This window comes from Zeus faber (genome assembly GCF_960531495.2).
Source record: "Zeus faber genome assembly, chromosome: 18".
Taxonomy (NCBI): domain Eukaryota; kingdom Metazoa; phylum Chordata; class Actinopteri; order Zeiformes; family Zeidae; genus Zeus; species Zeus faber.
The window spans coordinates 4,222,630-4,244,252 of NC_137210.1; the positions used below are offsets into that span (position 1 = coordinate 4,222,630).

At 44.6% G+C, this 21,623-nt stretch overlaps 1 protein-coding gene across 1 annotated transcript in view; it reads right to left on the bottom strand.

The window, feature by feature from the left end:
• Window positions 1–1,746: 1,746 nt before the first annotated feature.
• thsd7ba (thrombospondin, type I, domain containing 7Ba) overlaps window positions 1,747–21,623 on the bottom strand; it is a gene marked incomplete at both ends in the record, with an annotated part of 194,351 nt that continues 174,474 nt past the window's right edge. The window contains 8 exons of the mRNA XM_080019515.1: window positions 1,747–1,828; window positions 2,221–2,308; window positions 3,006–3,198; window positions 4,512–4,594; window positions 5,722–5,817; window positions 6,462–6,635; window positions 12,000–12,171; window positions 19,006–19,151. Coding sequence (XP_079875641.1) covers window positions 1,747–1,828; window positions 2,221–2,308; window positions 3,006–3,198; window positions 4,512–4,594; window positions 5,722–5,817; window positions 6,462–6,635; window positions 12,000–12,171; window positions 19,006–19,151 — 1,034 coding nt within the window. The remainder of the gene's footprint in view (window positions 1,829–2,220; window positions 2,309–3,005; window positions 3,199–4,511; window positions 4,595–5,721; window positions 5,818–6,461; window positions 6,636–11,999; window positions 12,172–19,005; window positions 19,152–21,623) is intronic.

Here is a 21,623-nt window from a genome sequence, read left to right on the forward strand (position 1 = left end):
CTTGGCAACACACAAAATCAAGTCAATGCAAGGTCACTTGTAGCACTTTCAGCCAGAAAAGATAAAGCATGCATACATACACAGAATCGGCTGTCGAAAAGGAGAGTTGTTACCTCGGCGTAAATAACGGGATTCAAGACAACCGGAGAGATTAGAGAGCTGTTTGGAGAAAAGAGGAAACGGGGCGTTTCAATTGTAAAACAGAAGCGCAAAACTCAGAATTCCACCGAGGCTGGAACTCGAGAGAACCGGCTGTTTCCGAGTCGAAAAATTAGCATATACCGAAAAATTTCAAAAGAGGGATTTATGAATAACGCTGTAAAGGGTTCACGTTTGAATAAGTTCGGAGGGGATGTGAGCGCTTTATGCTCAGACCAAAGAGCGGTGAAGGAAATTGCTACTGGCGATCACAATCAGCGCCGCTTTGCAAGAGCATTTTGGAAATGTTGGCTTTGAAAGACTGCTTGACTTCTTTAAAAAATTTGTCATAGCCAGACTCCCCAACTGTCTGTCGCCATGGTAGCAGATTGAAACATGTTGAATGAAAATGGGGAGAATGGGGCGCGGGGGGGTTAGTTCTAACCGATTGAACAATAATATAACTTGTTTACTGCACTTTCACTTAATAATCTGCTCTTATCCTCAAGGCGGTCCATACAATCCGTACTTTTCAGAAGAACAAAAAAAAATATCCCCACATCCGAAAAACTAAGTAGGAGCGATCAAGGGAGGGAAAACAAGTTAATACCACCACACCCAGTCGCTTCCTGAATTTTGTGTCAACAGCCTAAGTATCGTTGTGGTAAAACTGGCTTTGCGGCATTGACTAGCTTCGTAACCGGGGCGATTAAAAAAGCCACAAACTGTGTCTCGTTCAGTTGAGTATCATCATTATTCTTTTTTCTAGTTTGTTTTTCTGTGGCCAAGCCTTTTGTGTGTGTGTGTGTGTGTGGGGGAGGGGGGGGGGGGGGGGGGGGCTGGGGTAGCATTGTTTATTTCATTGCATCATCGAAGGCAAAGCTTGCATTTGGTTTTTCCACGGTCGAAAAAAGTCCAGACACACACGCACGCGATATGGCATCGTAGACAAAAACACTACTCGACATCAGTAAAGTCGAATTTACAGTTGAAACACTAGAAAAAAGTCTTTTGAAATGAATAACAAACAAAGAAAATAAAAATCGATCAGCACTAATGTAGTGCAAAGACCCGCGTCGGGTTCTGTTTTCACAATCGAACTCCGCCGATGAAAAAGTCCCGCAAAATCGACCGTCAAGTCAGGTGTGCTGTCGGTCCCGCTTCCCACGCCATGACCGAGCTCGGCTGCCCAACAGAGACGCTTTGTTTGTTCTTTGTCGCCGACCCCGCTAAAACAAACACACGAAAAGAAAACAATGACAAAAAAAAACAAAAAAATGAGCTCCAGACGGCAACACCGGATGTATCGCAAGGTTCCGACCGAAGAAAGTCCATTCTGACAATGGTTGTACGGCGGTTCCTGGGAGGCCTCCCTGCAGTCTGCTTGGAAGGGCACAAGTTGGTAGCAGCTGAGTGAAGGGGGGGAGGGGGGCCACATCGCCCGTCAGCAGGGAAAAAACAAAACCAAAACAGAAACGAACGTACACGAGTCTCCATTTGGCACTTCAACCGCATGGATCGACCGGCACCAGAGTTCATGGTTCCCGGGTGCGGAGATCTGTAGGCAGCTTTTTTCGGGAGCGTGTGGGCGGTACGTCCAAGCGGTCGTTACATGTCCACATCGCCGTCGTACGCCAGGGTCAGGGGCTTCTGCGGTGGAGAGGGCGGCTTGGTCGGCTTGGAAGGCTGGCTGTAAAAACAAACAAATAAATAAATAAACAAACAAACAAATAAATAAATACAGAAACTGAAAGGATCAGGGGCCGAAAAGTTGTATTGTTATTATTATTTTTATTTTATTTTTACAGGGGAAATTTAATTTCAAATGTGGACTTGACAAAGGATTCCATTATCTGATAGCGAGGGCAGACGACGCATCATCCGGCATGGCTGCGAGACGAGGTGAGAAACAACCCGTCACTCCGTCACCCTGTCACACACCGTTTGTTTGTTGTGCAAAACGCACGCGAGCCGCAAATGATTTTCCAAAAGTTCTTAAAGGCTACGAAGAGGCATATGAAAAAAGTTAAATGGGGAAAACAAAAAAAACAAAAAATAAAAATAAAAACACATAATACATACCAGAGCAGGAATGATAATGCAATGATGAATAGTATTAGGATGAATCCGACCGCAGTCACGCCGTAAACCCACCGCCGGAGTCTCCCATCTGTGTAGTCGGAGAGCAGGGAAGCGTAATGCACAGCACAGGCAATAAATACAAATCGTTCTGAGATATCTGGAGATAAGTGTGTTTTTATTTTTTCCTCTCTCAAAACTTCCTTTTCAAATGTTCTTCAGGAAAAAAAAAAAAAAAAGTATTTTCAAGACGATAAATCATCTGTGAGGGCGAGTCAGTGGTTCTCAACGGGGGGACCCCGGACCCCCCGGGGGTCCTTCAAGAGCTTCCAAGAGGTGGCCCCCCAGCGAAAATGGTTCATAGTTTAATTTCACCACTACTTCATTTAGTTAGAGAATGCCCAACAATAACTGTTTTGATCCTAGTTTCACTGTTATCTCGCTAATAAACAGTATAGTACAGACAGGTATACAGAGGTTTGGACTAAATCATACCTCACATGGCAATGACAAAATCTGACCAAACAGGGTCCGTGGCCTAATGCGTATCAAATTAAGGGGCCTTAATATGAAAACGGTTGAGAATCACTCGGTTGAGTAGCAGCAAATGCATCAAGACATTTTTTCAGAGTTTACTACGTCACTACTTCAAGGCTGACCTGGATCACCCCCACCCCCCATGTTTGTGTCAATTCCACCCCTCCAGGAGATCCTAAATGATTTTCTGTAATCCAAACCAGGTTCAAAGCAGGATGATCTACCGTGTGTGCCCCACTCCCACACCATACCTGGCCCGACGGGCCGCAGGGTCCACTCGTTGAAGAAGTCGTTGGTGTGCGACGGGCCTGGCTTTAATCTCCCGGAGTTGGTCTTGACGTCGGCCTTCTTGTTGTCGGCCCCCGGGGTGCGGGTGCAGTAGTCCAGGAAGCCGTGCGTGGTCATCACTTCGGTGTAGCCCTTCTCACACCCACACACTCCGCTCTGGGGTGTGAGGTGAGGGAGGGAGACGCGTTAAACAGCGGCGTACGATCGATCGGGTCGGACTGAAGTCGTGCTCTTTTTTGTTGTTGTTGGAAAGCATGAATAAAGAGCTTCATCTATCTACTCTGCTAAACTCTTTCATTTGGGCAATTTAAGCATAAACATCTGCAATACTATGAACACTGAAAAACATTACTGTGAATAAATATTCAAACTATTTATACATACATTATAACATCCCCCTATTAATAGTGTCAATAAAATTAAATTCAAGGACTTTCAACTATCTTTTTAAGCACTATTTCTTCATTTTCAAGGTCTTCATGGAAAATGAATACAATACATTTTCAATAGGCTCTTTATCAATCAAAATATAATATAATCTAACTCTCATTGTTATTTATATAACTACATATTATCTTTTTATATATCTATTATTACTCTCATTGTCCTCTATTATAAGTGTCTATTTCCAACCATGCTGGAATCAATTTACATTTCCCTGGCATTATCGATTGTAAATACTGATACAAATTGGGACACTCGGCTGACACTCGGCTGTTATTACTGTTACGCCACTTTTCTTGCTTCTTACTGATGTGACTGTATAGTCATCTGAATACACAGATAGATAGTGTGCATATGTGTTTTTTCTTATCTCTTTTTAATTTGTATCTCTCTTGACTGCACTGTTGTTTGCTGCTGCAACCCCTGAATTTTCCTCTGGGGATTCATGATTCGTAGCCAGTTCAGTCACACAACTCTATTATTAAATATTGAGTATTATTACTTTACTATTTAGGCAGCCGATCCCTCTTGCCCTACCTGTTTTGCTGCCTGCTTTGCTTACTGTGTTACTGAGCTCCCTCCACCTCCCCTGCATCCACCCTTCTACACTCTTCTATCTAGTGGAGGGATTCAAGCTCATCACTCTAATATTTCTAGTTCATTAGGTATGCCTATCTGTGCGCCAAATAGAGATCACTCAAAATAAAATCCTTGAAGAAATAAAGTTTTATCTTATCTTACTGTTGCTATTATAAAGTACAGTGTGACAGTATTTGAGCTGCAGTTGCAAGGGGGGCACTCTGAGGGGCAGTAAAAGTTCAAGCTTTAATGTGCATTTCTCCTCCTTCCCAGTGCTGCCCCCAAGAGCACGTTCCCACGTGGAGGCATAGTCCGACGGCGTCTCTAAATAGCCTGTTTGATTATCCCCTAGCTGTTGCTTGCTCGCCACACCAACCACAATGAGACTACAAATTAAATCTGTATCAAAGTGTCAGCGGGGAACAGCGGGGGGTTGTCGCTCTTACCGGTGTGCAGCGGGAGAAGGGCTTGCTGCATGGAGGGTGGCAGTGTCTGACCGTGGTCGGCCTGTTCTGCGGGAAACATCCCCCTGGAGGAGAGAAGAAAATCACAAAAAGAAAAAAAGAAAACCCCCGACAGGTTCTTACCGAAGCAGCTGCCTCCCGACACCATTGATCATCAAATGAATGTATTGCATCGTACCTTGGCCCGGGTGCCTATCAGGGTCCCTGATCAATTGGCCAACAATTTAATTCCAGCATTGGAAAATTGCGTGTCAAAATATCACAAGCAATGCCGGGGGGGGGATTCTCCCTGGGGAGAGATTAGTCTCGCTGAGCGTGCGTTCACGCGACCTCGCGGCGGCGAGGTCGCGTTTACCCGCCGTTGACAACACATCCTCCACGTGTGCTTACTTTTGTTCTGCCGCTACCTTATGGGCTATTTAATTTCCCACAAACACAAATACATGATTATGTTCATATGGATTGAAAGCCTCCTGGAGAAAGTGGCTGGGGCGTATCGATTACTTATGTTTGCTGCGAGGGGAGAAATCAATGCGCGCTGTGCAGGGAATGGGAAGAGCAAATGAGCAGGTGTTAACTTCAGCCGGAGCCCGGAACGCTACGGCAAAATCTCCCACTCTAAATGACTCTTTATTGCTTTGCCTGTGTGTGCAGTCGTCCATGGGAATAAGCATTGGCCATTTGTTTTACATGAAAATATACACTTGAAAAATACAATTCAGAGCTATAACTTATCGAGGGGTTTCAGCAATTAAAGGGGTTTCAGCAATTACTTAGACCTCTTGGCTTGGTAGGCTTGTATTCCTTTCTAATTCTATGAATTGTATTTTTTTTCCCATACAGCTCAAACAAACAATCTTATCTGAATGTCATGTGGGCTGTGTTTAAATAAGATGAACTTCTGGCTCCTTGTGTATACATGCTGAGTCGATCGGCGGCTCGGACCGGCCACCAACCGGTCAATTATTAGAAGAAAGAGACTTGTGCACACCTCTAACCAGCATGCGTCACAGAGAGAAATGGAGGGATTGTTTGTGTGTGTGTGTGTGTGTGTGTGTGTGTGTGTGTGTGTGTGTGTGTGTGTGTGTGTGTGTGTGTGTGTGTGTGTGTGTGTGTGTGTGTGTGTGTGTGTGTGTTAGAGTGAGAGAGAGAGTGTGTGTGTGTCCCTCTCTGATGGATAGCCGCTGTCCACCTGTGACATTGACGCCATCCGAGCGCTGGCACCACACGGCTCTCTCATTGTCGCTCCACCCACCGGTCCTCCACTGGTAGCTGTGGCACTTCCCCCCTGTAATGAGGCCAGAGCCGAGAGCCGTGCTCATTAGGAGTTTGTGCCGGGCGTCCAGGCATGACTTCAGACTTCCCTGCACATTAGCCAAGCATCAGCCCTCCCCGCAGATCCCGCAATTATCACGCTCGTCTCGGGGCGGAGCTAACGTGGCTCTTTTTTCCAGAGAAACACAACAGGCTCGTTTACGCCCCCCACAAATGTATTCCGCCGGAGAAGGAATACATTTGTCGATTTGTTTGTTGAGATGAAAAAAATCTTAATGGATATATGCGAGAGAGAAGCTTTTGTTTTGTTAAAGAAAAGATCTGATCCTCCTGGAGGCTGCTATGGGGATGAGAGATTGATTTCTGAGCGAGGGGCGGGAGACGACTTGCACCGCTTTTCATCACGTCCACTCAAATCTACTCATGCGCAAGCCTCGAATACGAAAGCTGCGCACGTAGCACTGTGCAATGCGGCCTCTCGCCTCATGGGAAGTCTCCTCTCCTGACAACACTCAGGTCAGAGCCGTACACGCGTCTACGTACTGTTAAACCTAGGGTACAGGTCGGACTATTCAGATGTGAACGCAACGAATTATACAACGCCTGTGCGCACTTGCGGATCCTTGTTATGGGTGGGCGAGTGGCTGTCTCTCGTACCTTTGCAGGGCTGGGTCTCAAAGGCCTGGCGCGGGCAGCTGTCCTGGTTCTCCATCACTTGGATGACCACGGCACGGGAACGGGCTCGGCGGCCCGTGGTCTCAAAGCTCCGGCCGTCCAGGCAGGTCAGCTGGCATGAGCTCCAAGGTGACCACTCGGTCAAGTGACAGTCTCCTAAGCGGGGAGGGGAGCGGCATTACAGCTCGTCGCAAAGGTTTTGTGCAAATCTTTAATAACGTTTAGTCTTAGGAATTGGCCTTACGTAGCTGAAATGAGACCTTAAATTCAACACGACACAGTGAAACACATTTTTGTTAAAATTTTCACAATTTGCCAGTGTTGGTGTACTGGAGGTTAGTTCAGGTCAGGTTTCATTCAGGGGGATTTAAATGGTTATTTAATACAACACAATGAATTCTATTATATGATTATAGAACCCAGAATCCCTTGCAGCCGCCTGCGCGAGCACCCCGTGTCGATTACGCAGTAATTAGTATTTTTTGTATTTTTAGAGCTTATTGTGCGTAATCACCGGATGTCATGACATTTCACTGCATATATGTATGACCGTATGTATATGTATGTGACAAATAACCTCTTGAATCTCGAATCTTGGATAGTATCCAGAGGCAGGAACTAATAATGTTCTGACTGATACGGACTTTTGCAGCCAACGAATGGTCTGGTGAAAGCCCAAAAAGTAATTTAAAAAGCAACTTTCAAGCAACACAGATAGTTATCATGCTATATTTGGTAAATGGTAGTAGTTCAAAGACTGTAAACAAAACCAAGACATGGCGTAATTTGGTCGACTTGCATCAGAATTGTAGATAATAAGAGAAAAAGAGAGGATAACAGTCCCACAACCTGAAGGACTGCCACCTGGTCAACTTATCCTCTTTAGTTTGATAAAATATCATCAATGATGGATGCTCAGATGTCTGAGGTTATTTTCGCAATAAATCCCATCTCAACCATGTCATTTTAGCAGCTTCCTGCAAGCACATAATCTATCAGATGCAAAAAAATAACAGACTCGAATCTAAATCATACAACGCAATAAGACAATACAATCTGAAACTCCATGACACACTGCGAAAATGCAGCAGTATACCTTCTTTTGCTCTGGAGCCAAAATAAAAGAACAAAAAAGACCAACTGTATTTGATTTCGGCGGCACTGTGATCTGCTACTGAGTAGATGAAAAGGGGTCAGTCTATTCTGCTGTGTCTATAAATAACGTGGAAGCGCCTTCTTTCGCTGAAGGTCAAACATCAATATTCTCTGTAATCCTCCACGAGGACACCTCTCACTGATAACTTCACCCAATGCCAACGCTCCCCAGCCCAAAAGCAGCCCTTTGATTCCCTCTCCCTAATGGCCATTAGCGACAATCCGCAGAATGAAGTGGCTCATTATCTTTGCTCTCTGCGCTCTCCCTGTAGGGGGGCCATGCCTGGAAACAGGCCCATACTAGAGGCAACAAACACACACAAATGTACACACACACACACACACACACACACACTCAAGAACATAAATAAAAGCAGTTTGTGTGTTCATAGAAAACACATACACATACACATACACATAAACAAGCATGCACATAAAAAACCTGTAACACACACACACACACAAAACCATTCACACACAACCACACAAACCCTCAGGCAGGCACACGAGGATATAAAAAAAAAAAAAAATGCTCACAGACCCGCACTCAAACAAAAAACGCTCACAAGCACACACACACAAGCATGCAAATGACATGCGCACAAACACACAGGCACGCAGAACCAAAGAATCCATACGCGCAAAATCACTCACACAGCACGTGCGGAAAAGGCAGCCACACAACACAGACACACCCAAACACGTACGAACACACATTAACGGAAACATCCCCGTGGGCATCACACACACACACACACACACACACACACACACACACACACACACACACACACACACACCTTTACAGGTTTTATGCTGGAGCAGTTGAGTGACTATCCAGGGCTACGATAAGGGCTCTTGGAAAACCCTCCACAGTAAAAGCAGAACTTCTCCGTAATTGCAACAGAAGCGGAGATCAGAGCGAATGACAAGAAATATTTGAGCTTATAATGGTGTTTTCTCGCTCTCTCTTTGAGCATGGGCATGAATGAGGAATGAGGCAGCAGCAGCAGCAGGTTTCACACGATCCACAGTGGGGGCAGGGGGGATTTCAACGACAAAATGCAAGGAAGCATTTTGTCGTTGAAATCTTCAATCAAGCCTGCGTGAGTCAAGCAAATCGTCTCGTGGTTTGCGGGGCAGGGCAGCGAGCCGAAGTGATTCTCCCTCAAACCTGTGAAAGGCTGAGACTGTGGCGCTTGATGTTTATCCAGCGGGAAAGGAAACACCCAGATCTGGGAAGCCTCGTAACACTTTCATTTTTAGATTCCCTCGTAATACATTATTAAACGTTCACATTTCGCCAAATTCTCTGTCTCCGTGTTCTAAGGAAGGTTAGACACATTTATAACATAACCCCAAAAAACACTTGAACGCACAGTGGTGCGTTTGGCGATAAAACAGTGTCAACTGCAGTTTAATCTACAATTAGCTGATTGTAGGGGAATCCCATACTGTTGAGTAGAACACACTACACTGTTTTTAGTATGTCCCAAACCAATGCACCAAATGTTTATGTTTATGTCCCAAAATGCATTTAATAGTACCGGGTGATGATGATACGACACCGCGTAAAATACAAAGTTCTTTCTGGTAATACAAAATGAAATTCAAATAGTTTCAAGTACTTTTTTTCTCAAAACAAATATAATCAATTTTCAATGTAGTCTTTATGATTTAAAATTTAATCTTAGTCATGTTGTCTATTATTTATATTAGTATATTCAAATATACAGTGGCTTCAGAAAGTATTCAGACCCGTTTTTGCACACTTTGTGTTGTTGATGTAATTTTAAATGGATAAAAATTGCCATTCCCCCCCACCCCCCATCAATCTACAATCAGTAATAAAAGTGAAACCATGTTTTTAGAAATTTTTGGAAATGTATTAAACGTCAAATCTGAAATCTCTCATTTACATAATTATTCAGACCATTAATTCAGTACTTTGTAGAAGCCCCTTTGGCAGCAGTCTCTACAAGCTTAGCACACCTGGATTTGGGAAGTTTATCCCATTCTACTTGGCAGATCCTCTCAAGCTCCATCAAATTGGATGGGAAGGGTCTGTTCAGTGCCGTCTTCAGCTCTCTCCACAGATTCGCTAGGAGGTTTAAGTCTGGGCTTTGGCTGGGCCACTCAAGAACATTCAGGGACTTCCTGTCCTGAAGCCACTCCAGCGTTTTCTTGGCTGTATGCTTTGGGTCACTGTCGTGCTAAAAGGTGAACCATCGCCCCGGTCTGAGGTTGCCTGCGCTCTGCAGCAGGTTTTTCTTCAAGGACCTCTCTGTATTTGGCTGCATTCATCCTTCCCTCAATTCTGACCGGTCTCCCTGTCCCTGCTGCTGAGAAGCATCCCAATAGCATGATGTTGCCAACAGCATGCTTCACTGTAGGGATGGTATTAGCCAGGTGATGAGCAGTGCTGGTGTTCGCCAGACAAAGTGCTTGGAGCTCTGCCCAAAGAGTTACATTTTTGACTCATCAGACCAGAGAATCTTTTTTTCTCATGCTCTCAGAGTCCTTTAAATGTCATTTGATCAATTCCGAGCGGGCTGTTTTTTCCTTTTACTCAAGAGTGGCTTCCGTCTACTATCTGAGAGGGTTGTCCTTCTGGAAGTTTCTCGCATCTCTGCAAAGGACTTCCAAAGTTTGCGTAGAGCGACCGTTGGGTTCTTGGTCACCTCCCTGACTGAAGGCTCTTCTTGACCGGATGCTGAGTTTGGCCAGACAGCCACCCCGAGGAAGAGTCATGGTGGTTCCAATCTTCCTCGATTTCACAATTATTGAGGACTCTGTACTCTTTGGAACACTCAAAGCTTTAGAAATGATTGTATAGTCTATGCCTCACCATAATTTCATCGTGGAAGTCTACAGAGATGTCATTGGACTTCATGGCTTGGTTTTTGATCCGACATACAATGTGAATTATGGGACCTTATTTACACAGGTGTGCGCCAATCAATTCAATTTTCCACGGGTGAACACCAATGAAATTCTAGACAACTCCCAAAGATGATAAAAGCAAACAGGATGCACCTGATCACAATTTTGGGTGAAGAAGAATCTTTATTGGTCACACGACACACCACACTACTACACATGCATATATACACACACACACACACGCTCTTTTTGGATGGTGGCCGGCGAAATGTGACCTCTGCATTTAACCCATCCTGGCTTGTCCTTCCTCCGGGGGGGGCAGCCAGGAGCAGTGGGCAGCATTTGTCGACACGCCTCGGGACCTGGTAACCAGTGTCCATCGCTGGTCAGACGATGATGTGTGCATGTTTTTGCTTTGTCAATATGAGTTATTATAGATTATAGAGTATAGATTAATGGACAAATATGGCAATTGAATCCTTTTAAAATTACATCTACAAATTGAAATGGTAAGAAATTCTGAGATTACTCCCCTTATTCACGTTGTCAGGTTGGCAGGGGGGGCAACATGGCAACCCTTGGAGTCGGAGCTCGCAGCTTGTGTATTCTTATAATTAGAAGAAAAAGTGTGCTCCACCTCAATAAAATATGATATATTTTACAATTTGTCCACTTGAGAGGGCAGAACAGAGTACTGGCAGCTTGTGAGACGTGCCGGTGTACAACAAAAACTCACGACGCTCAAATACAAAGAGTAAAACGTAGAGGTGCCTATACTGCGTACCGGTGAGTACTAACCCACTACGAGCACTGTCTACAACACAATAAAGTGTGCAAAAGGTGAAGGGGTCTGCATACTTTCTGAAGTCACTGTGTGTGTGTGTGTGTGTGTGTGTGTGTGTGTATATATATATATATATATATGTACTGTATATACTTTATATATATATATACATCTACGAAAATCTACTATTATAGGAGTCTATTTCCAACCATGCCGGATTCAATTTATATTTCCCTGGCATAATCGATGTCGCATAAAACGATTCTGAAAATGTTCTATTACAATACAATATAAATAACAAAACCGGGGGGAATGTCAAGTTTTAAATGATCACATTTTCTACAAGGCCTTATCAAGCACTTCAGCACAAGAGTGGCTTTTTTTTAAAGTATTCCAGTGCTTACATTCCTGAGGACAAAATCCAAGCAAGTCAAGCACCTCAAGGTAAGAACCCTTTGAAATATTGTAGTAGGCACTGGACACTATGCTGGCAAGTGTGTCCCCACAATCCATTGTGATAACGCGACTTCGCCATGAGAACAGCTTACGGTGCCGAGTGAGTGGGTCCAAAAGGGCGGACTAACTGTCCCGCTGAAGAAAGTGTCGCCATTGCCCAGTGTGTGAGGAAATAAAACCAAAAAAAACGAAAGGGTAGCGAAGAGGTCAAACGTCCCTTGTTTATTGGCGGAGATTATCACCTGGGCAGGGGACGAAGCAGCGCAGTTCCAGTTCCTGTTGGCTCCGCCTCAGCAGCTTGTCTCCGCACAGCTTGTCTGACACCGCCTTAGAGGACGGGGGCGTGGGCTCCTCCCCCGGCTGGACCACACATGACAGATTCCGTCTCCTGAGCCCCTCGCCGCAATCCACTCCCTGCATGTGCACACACACACACACCCCCCCACACACACACACACACACACACACACGCATGCACGCATGCACGCACGCACGCACGTACACACAGATAGTGCGCCATCAGAATCGAAACATTATTGTCCTTATCTATAAATATTTAGGGGGTGCTTAAAGACTGAAGGTGGTGGTGTTAAAAATGAGACGCAGCTTGATCAGTCGTACTTCCACACGCATGAGTATTGCACATGTAACGCGGGGCATAGCTTTCGGGCTTACACGACCCTTTTAATCCATATGGCATTAAAGTTTACCAAATAGAGAGAGAGAGAGAGAGAGGGAAACCAAACCCCCACATGACATTCACAATTAATAATTCCAAACCGAACAACAGAAAAAGCGAAGCCTTTGTTAATCCGCTTGTAGGAGGGAGATAGACTCCAGGGTATTTGCAGGGAAGTGGAAGACATTCAATTAAGGCCCCATTCAGCTGAGGCACCGCATGAAGGCGATGAGATGAACATCTGAAAGCAGCCTTTGGTGTGGCTCCATGTGTCGATATGGTGTTCCATTAACAGCAAACGCGGACCCCCTCCCTCCCACGTTTTGATTAGACTTTAGTATTTGTAACCCACAGAAGAGAATCTACAAATGTGTACCATGATCCACAAATATCTACTTAATATTTACTAAAATGGCATTCCATAGGTAGACTCTTGAACCACACCAAAAGCGACACAGTCACTGTCGCCTTTAATGGATTAATGCTTTTGTCTCATTCTCATTTGGAGTCTGTTTATTTATGAATGTGGATGGATTAGTTTGTAATATTAGCATTCATTATTTATATTTCACATTTGTGGAGACTCATAGGGAGCTTGACGGGCACACCCGAGACTATCTCAGCTGCTCCGACCGGTGCCTGATTGAAGTAACGCAAATACAACTGAAATATAACAGGGAATCCAGAACAACTTTCCAGGTATGAAGTTGAATATAAAGTATATTCCTGGGTGTGATATTTGTTTTGATGATAATATGATAATATTGTATTTACATAAGTGAGGTTTAATTTGTTTTGGTGAAAAAGTAATCCACGTTAGGACTGCACATCAGCGATTTTATGTATGTGGTTGATGCATACCAGGCTTGATAAATAAATATTTTCACCAAATGCATCTTTTGAATGGACCTCTATGGGGATCTACCCTCCAGTTTACGCTTTACACCCGGAAAAATAGAGCCGAGGCGAAAAAAACCCGAGGGGTTTAGGAGCCTCGCAGCATGCTACTTTCCAACACTTCTGCTTGGTGTGACCTTCCACACTGATTAACAGGGCAGCGTATCTGATGCATTTTCGCGATGCTGATGTGTCGCTTCTGGTGAGGCCCAGGGGTTAGTCTTCTTCCAGTACATTGAGTTCCTTCTACTCATGTCAAAGAGTTTTATTATTAAATGCATTGTATAATTCAGGGTCATTCTGAACAGTGAAATTCTTGTGACAAGGCAAGCGACAACTACGTAAAAGGCATTGAAAGAAGATATTCAACTGTTAAAAAGTGTCAGCAAATGAGGGAAAAACTAGCAAAAATGGCAAGAATAGCAAAACATACATAATGAAACAATAATAATGACTATGACTAATAATAAAACACTAGCAGCGGTTTCAGGGAATGTAAAAATGTATCCTGGTGGTTGTAGACAGAGGGAGAGAATGACTGGACAAAAATCATATAAATATAAAACATTATAATAAAAAGTGGAGGTGTGCCATTACACATGAACCTGGGTAATTTACAGTGAATGTACAAGTGACCAAAGCATGTAGAATTGCTCATGTATCATCAATATGATTAGTAGCTTATTATTGCTGGTTAAGAAGCCTGATGACCTGGGGATCAAAGCTGTTTATAAGTCTGGTAATCCATGTCCGATGCTCCAGTAGTGTCTACTAGAGGGCACCAATGTGAACAGGCCATAGCCTGTGTGGCTGTAGTCTTTTATGATTTTCTGTGCTTCCCTAAGGCATTGTGTGGCAGATGCCTTGCACGGAGGGGAGATGGCAGCCGATGATGTGGAGCAGCTGCTGTACCAGGCAGTAATGCAGCCAGAGAGGATGCTCTCAATGGTGCATCTGTAGAAGTTGGTGAGAGTTTTGGCACACATGCCAAACTTCTAGAGTCTCATCAGGAGCCCCTCCGCTGCTGCTTCCTGAAGTCTACAATCATCTCCTTTGTCTTGCAGACATTGAGAGAGAGATTGGTGTCCTGGCACCATGTTGCCAAGACTCTGCTCTCTTCTCTGTAGGCAATCTCATCATTGCTGGAGATGAGACCTAGGATGTCGCCTGCAAACTTGAGGAGTTGCGCGTGGCCACACAGTCATACGTGAACAGGGCGTACAGGAGGAGACGCAGCCATGAGCGGCTCCGGTGCTCAGGGTCAGTGCAGAGTAGGTGAGGTTACCCATTCTCAGCAGCTGGGGTCTGCCCATCAAGTCCAGGATCCTGAGCTTGTGAACGAGCTAAGCGGGCACAATAGTTTTGTACACTGAGTTGTAATCTTCAAACAGCATCCTCATGTGTGTGCTTTCCTTATCAAGGGTGGTGGGAGAGGGCAGTGTGTACTATGAGGGCGGATGGCATTGTCTGTAGATCTGTTGGGGAGGTATGCAAATTGAGGGGGGTCCAAGGTCTCAGGAAGGATGGAGCAGATGTGGTTTCTGACTAGCCGCTCAAAGCACTTCATGATGATGGAGGTCAGTGCTACCGGGCGGTAGTCATTCAGGAAGGTGATGGAAGGGGATGAAGCTGGTTGGAACTGAAGGCTGGTTTAGGGAGAGGTTGAATATAGAGGTGAATACTTCCAGGACTAGACATTATAAAAGGGTATGTATCTGTGTATTTAGTCCAGTCCTGTCCTCTGCAGAGACAAACTGAGATATTTTTATACAAGGTGATTTTTTTCTACCACACTCTCCTCACATCAGCAGTAGATAGGGACAGAGTGCAGTATTCCTGGACCTCAGATAACCCCCCAGTAAGAATAGTCTTGCTCAACTCAAACCACGATTAGAAGAAGTAAAGCTCGTCTGGGAGAGGGGCAGTGGGCTGGGCATCGCTACTATTTCTCCATTTTTATTCTGTGATGGATCGCAGTCCGCACAACATGCATCTGGGGTCGGAGCTGACTCCAACTTGAAACCTGTAGTCTCTTTTTGCGTCTCTGACGGCTTAGGCCATATCTGGACTTCCTCAGGACCTTCAGGTCCCCAGAGTTACAGGCAGAGGACCATGCTCTGAGCTTTGCACAGACATCACCATTAACCCAGGGCTTTTGGTTGGGGAAAGTACTAACATATTCTTTCGGGAAAACATCATCAATGCATTTGGAGATGTAAGCTGATACAGAGTCTGTGTATTCATCAATGTCCCCATCAGCTCCAACACATAACATCTGCCAGTCTGTGGTTTCAAAACAGTCCTGGAGAGAGACAATGGCTTCCTCACTCCATTATTGAACTACCAGAAGAACAGTTTTTCCTGTTGTAGACCTTATCTATGGGTTGGGAGTAGAAGAATGGAGGTGTGATCCCACTTACAAAGGCAGGGCGGGTGAGGGTTTGTAGCTGTCCTGTAGTTGAGAAAAACAATGGTCAAGAGTCTGATCACTACTGGAAGGAAAGTTAATGTGCTGGTGATATTTTATTATTCATATTCAGCCCTATTGAAGTTGCCAACAACAATAGAAGCTGCCTCAGAGTGAACGTTCTCTAGTCCATGAATTACTCGTATAGGTTCTCCAACGTGCACTTTTATCCACCTGCGGGGATATGTAGACTGATAATAGCGCAGCTGAATTCCCGCAGGAGGTAGAAGGGACAGACTTTTAAAGTTAAGAGCTCTAGGTCTGGTGATCAGTGTGTTGAAAGTACTGCTGTCACGGCCCTGGCCGTGCCACCAGTTGTTTTCCCTGTGTTTCCTTGCTGTTCCCTTTGCCCTTGAGTCTCTTGTCTCACCCTGTCTGTCTCTGTGTATGAATGTCGGTGTGGGCATGGCTTCCTCCTAACTCTCCAGGCTCTCTGCTCCACTGGCCAACCTGCAGGCAATCGGATCATCATCTTCTCTGCTCCAGTATTTAAACCCTGGCTCTTCACCCACTCATCGCCAGATTGTTGTTTCACCTCAGTGGTACTGTACTACACGGTAGCCAACATAGATCCAAGTCTCTCGTGATTCTTGTGTCCTGTTTTGTCCTTTGCTAACCTGTGTCTCCATGGCCCAGGTTTGTCCTCCAGCCTGGCTTCCAGCTTGTCTGTTTGCCGACGCTTCACACCCACCAGCTCCGCACCTCCATTCGCCGTCTTCCCTTCTGCGACACCGAGACCCCTTTCATCCACCCCATCTCCACGCCCAGATCCCATCTTCAAATAAGTTTTTCCCTTTATATTCTCTGAGTCGTTGTCCCGCATTTGGGTCCCATCTGCATTGTAACAATCGCTACATCCGGAACTCCAGCGAGAGTTAACCATAATGCAGACCCCTCTGCATTTAACTGACTCCATGGTTCTGTCCTGCCAGAAGATGAAAAATCCAGCCGGAGTAACGGCCGAATCAGGCACCGTAGGATCCAGCCAGGTCTCTGTAAACGCCAGCACGCAGCAATTCGCAATGTCCCGCTGGAAGTTATTTTATGCGTGTAGTTGGTCCATTTTACTGTCAAGGGACTGAACATTTGCCAGTAAAATGCTCGGTAGATGCTTGGCTTGCTTCGGTGGGTTACAAATATTCAAGTCCACAAAAAAATACCCTCTGATACGAGGGACTACTTATTTATTCTCAACGGAACGAGTGTTTGCGCAGAGCGTTTGATTGCTGTTTGTGTTCCACCAGTGAGTTTCAAAACAAGGAATAAAAGCCTCGACATGAAAAAAAGAAAAGGAAAAATACAACTTCGAATACCAGTATCAAACGAGGATAGGGGAAATTCTTGGAAATAAAGAAGAAGAAAGGGAGATTTATCAGGAACAAAGTATATGGGATCACACAAAGTGGTGATTAAACACGTCATTTAAAAAAAAAGTTTTCACATCTAGCAAATTAGAATAATAAAGTAAGCCTCAAGTCCAGACTCTCCAAACAGCTTATTTTCTTTCATGAGTCGCTTTTATGTGTTTCACTTACTCAAAGCTTACTTGCCCAACTGTGTGTCTGTAGTGACACCTGTGAAGTAGAGATGGTTTTTCACTATACAGTTCCAAAAAGATGACACTCACTGCTCTCATGGACTTCATTTAGATCTGCATTTGTTATGCTCACAATCCACTGTTATGTGTTCTTGCATTTCACACAACCTTTATTAACAAAGAAGAAGAAACTAAGCTGTCGTCCATTTTGTGAGGGGTCACATTCAAAAAGTGCTATACTGACCAGTGCAAATTATTTCAAAATGCAAAGCAATTCTACCCTGGGAAACATTGAAAATGGTTTGGAAAGCGTTGAAGCAGAGGACAATAATAATAATAATTATAACTTGATAAACTGATTAAGGTTTATACTGCGTGTTGCTTGAACATTCGAACACAGTTCACACAACCCAGGACACACTGGATAAAACATGTGGCGATAAAACGGCATAAAACCATTTAACCAGCAATTAAAACTTCAACTTCCACACTCTCTGCAGTTTGTTCCAGCAGTAAGGCGCGTGGTGCCAAAAACAGTCTCCGCAAATTCAGTGTTCGTATTGGGAACTTTGAGAGCTAATCAATCCAGTGATCCGGTTTCATGATGATAAGACTTGACCTTGTTTTATGTAAAATTGGAAGTAGCATTCAAACCAAGGCCTTCTACAGTATACAGTATATACAGATGAATGCAGCAGTTTTTAAGGATGATGTTTTCATGTCAGTGGCATAGTCATCCTGAGTGATAAATTGAATAATACATGGTTTCCTGTTTCTAGTGGATACAGGGAGTTGATGGTATCTTAAAACCAATCTATGCATCCATTAATATGTGATGCTTGAACCATGTAGTTATTTAACAGTTCAGCATTTTGAAAATGACAAAGGCCATGACCCGTTTGTGTTTGGTTAAGATGTTTGGCGTTGACAAATCAAACAATTCCAGCTACTGACAAGCACCTCCACGCACTTGGTATTCGACCAAGGGTTAGGGGGTTAGGGTTAGGTAATATGCAAGCTTGCATATTGCCATTAATAAACTTCTTCCCAGTGTTGAGGGGTTTTGGTGAATCAGATGAAATGTACCATTTGCAACAATTATAACATATAAAGACTAAAACAAAGACTAAAAGTGAGAACAGTGAGAAGCTGCAGTAGAGAGGCAAGCTTCACAGTACTGAAGTGTTCGGCAAGGTTGTGCTATGAACAGTCCAAAATGATGGGAACCAACACTTTAATTAATTTAAGGACTTGTTTGAAAAATGGCAAACCTATCCTTTCACAAAATAAATGTAGCTAATCAACATTTACAATTTAGATAAGTTGTTTTTTTCTTGATTGTAGTTATGGAATGTAAGAAAATTGGCTATTATATTTATCTACACTATAAAGTAAAAGATTGAGGATATATCCTCTGATAAGTCATATTTTACTAGTGGCATCGGATCCTATCACTGTGGCTGTTCGCCCCGAAATGACAGAAACGTAAAGTTTTGCCCTTCATCGCCCTGGAGAGGCCAGAGGTAATAGCCTCATAAATTGCTCCCGTTGTTAAAGTTTCAAAGATGCAGGACAGGTTTGGGATGAAGGCACTACAGCGCCAGTGCAAGAATGGAGCTGGAACCCGTAATGCATGTAAAAAATATATTAAAATAATGATAATAACACCTCAACGGTGCACGGGGACCAGTCACTTAGTAGCCAGGCGTAGCAGGGCTTTATGGGACATGGCTTGCTCTGGGTGAGCTGGACGGGACACGGCCTGCCTTCCTCGTGGGCTTGCTGGAGGACCCTCCTGGAACGCAACGACTGACCTGCAGGGCACCAAAACACGGAAGAGAAGAGAATAGGCATAGAATAGGATGCTTGCTGTGCTGTATAGCTGTGAATATAGGGTCAGAATGTTGCCTGATTATCATCAAAATCTGCGTGAGTCAAAAGTGTAAAAGCAACCTTAAAAATAATGCTATGGTGAAATTGCGCTGGGTAATTAATCGTGCCAGAGTCAAGAATTAATCCATCACAAGTATACATATACACAAGAACAATTTATTACACAAACGCAAATACCCCTTTCCCACTGCACCCAGCAATACCCGCTTACATCTGGCATTTGTCATTAGTGGGAAAGGTTACACCTGGGTTTCAGTCCTGGGACAATTAACCGTGCAATAGCCACAGGTTTTTATCGACGCCAGCTTTGATCGCATCTGATGTAAACCTGACAGCGAGGAAGATGCCCAAATCTTCGCCCCTTTACCGAGACGATGCGACATGTGTTGAAGTTCCATACATTGGCGCATAAATAGAAAGGAATATTCCTGTAACATTTATTAGTATTAGTAGAGTATTTCATATATGGTTTAGAATAAAAAATCTAAATCAGAAGTTATTGACTTTCTTTGCCACATGCGGGGCCATGAAGTGTGGGAATCGCTCCGTGGAGACCACAGCGGAGAACCACCAAGCACTCCAAAGGGCTCCAAAGGACTCAAGCCGGTCCCCGAACTGGAGGACCGTCTCCGCTCCTTGCCGCCAAAGGACTGGTGCACACACCGCATATCGTGCACTGCCGGTGCACGGGTGCATGGATACTCCATGGTGCTTCAACTGTAGTGTTTGGTCGTTCACGAACGATACAATTCTGCTCTTTTGTTGGAATGAAGGGAACCGAGTCTCACTGGGTGATGAGACATTTATTTTTGCCAGCTTTTACAGTTTTATATAGTTATTTTGTTTAGTTGCTCTCTTCTCTACTGTTTTTTCCCAATTACACTGGAACCATGATACGTCCCTTTTTTGGTGGGTTCATGACATCGAACATGACACACCAGAAAAAAAAAGAATGGCATACTCCTCTCTTGGCAATGGGAAAGGCTTCAATTGTCTATTTTGAGCAGGTTTACCCACAAAAAAGCGAGTTTACCCGGGTTTAAAAAAAACCCAGGTAAACATCCTAATTTTTGTGCGAAAACATATTAGTCCCATTGTCTATTATTTAAATTAGCAAATACACAAATCAGCCACAACATTAAACCCACTGAGAGGTGAAGTGACTAACATTGCTCATTTTGTTCCAATTGCACCTGTCAAGGGGTGGGATATATTAGGCAGCAAGTGAAAAGTCAGTTTTTGAAGTTGATGTGTTGGAAGCATGAAAAATGGGCAAGAGAAAGGATCTGAGTGACTTTGACAAGGGCCAAATTTTGATGGTTAGATGACTGGGTCAGAGCATCTCCAAAAAAACAGGTCTTGTGGGGTGTTCCCGGTATGCAGTGGTTAGTACCTACCAAAAGGGATTTAAAGAAGGACAACCGTTGTACAATACGTTGTATTGATGTGCGTGGGGAGCAAAGTCTAACCCGTCTGGTTCAATTCCAGAGAAGAGCTACTGTAGCACAAATTGCTGAAAAAGTTAATGCTGACTATGATAGAAAGGTATCAGAACACACAGTGCATCGCAGCCTGCTGCCATATGGAGTCCATGTCTTGACAGGTCAGAGCTGTTTTGGCGGCACTAGGGGGAGCTACATAATATTAGTAGTTATTAGTGGTGGTTTTAATGTTGTGGCTGATCAGTGTACAGTATATATTATATATCTATCCATCCATCCATCCATTTTCTTGCGCTTATCCGGGGCCGGGTCACGGTGGCAGCAGGCTGAGCAAGGTGCTCCAGGCCCCCTACTCCCCGGCAACGTTTTCCAGTTCCTCCTGGGGGACCCCAAGGCGTTCCCAGGCCAGCTGGGATATATAATCCCTTCAGCGTGTTCTGGGTCTACCCCTTGGTCTCCTACCAGTTGGACGTGCCCGGAAAACCTCCAAAGGAAGGCGCCCAGGAGGCATCCTGATCAGATGCCCGAACCACCTCAACTGGCTCCGTTCAACGCGAAGGAGCAGCAGCTCTACTCCGAGTATCCCTCTGGATGTCCGAGCTCCTCACCCTCTCTCTAAGCCTGAGCCCAGCCACCCTACGGAGGAAACTCATTTCGGTCGCTTGCATTCGAGATCTCGTTCTTTCAGTCACTACCCAGAGCTCATGAGCATAGGTGAGGGTTGGGACGTAGATGGACTGGTAAATTGAGAGCTTTGCCTTCCGGCTCAGCTCCCTCTTCACCACAACGGTCCGGTACAACGCCCGCATCACTGCTGACGCCGCACCGATCCGCCTGTCCATCTCACTTCTCCATTTTCCCCTCACTCTTGAACAAGATCCCAAGATACTTGAACTCCTTCACTTGGGGCAGCAACTTGCTCCCAACCCGGAGGGAGCAATCCACAGTTTT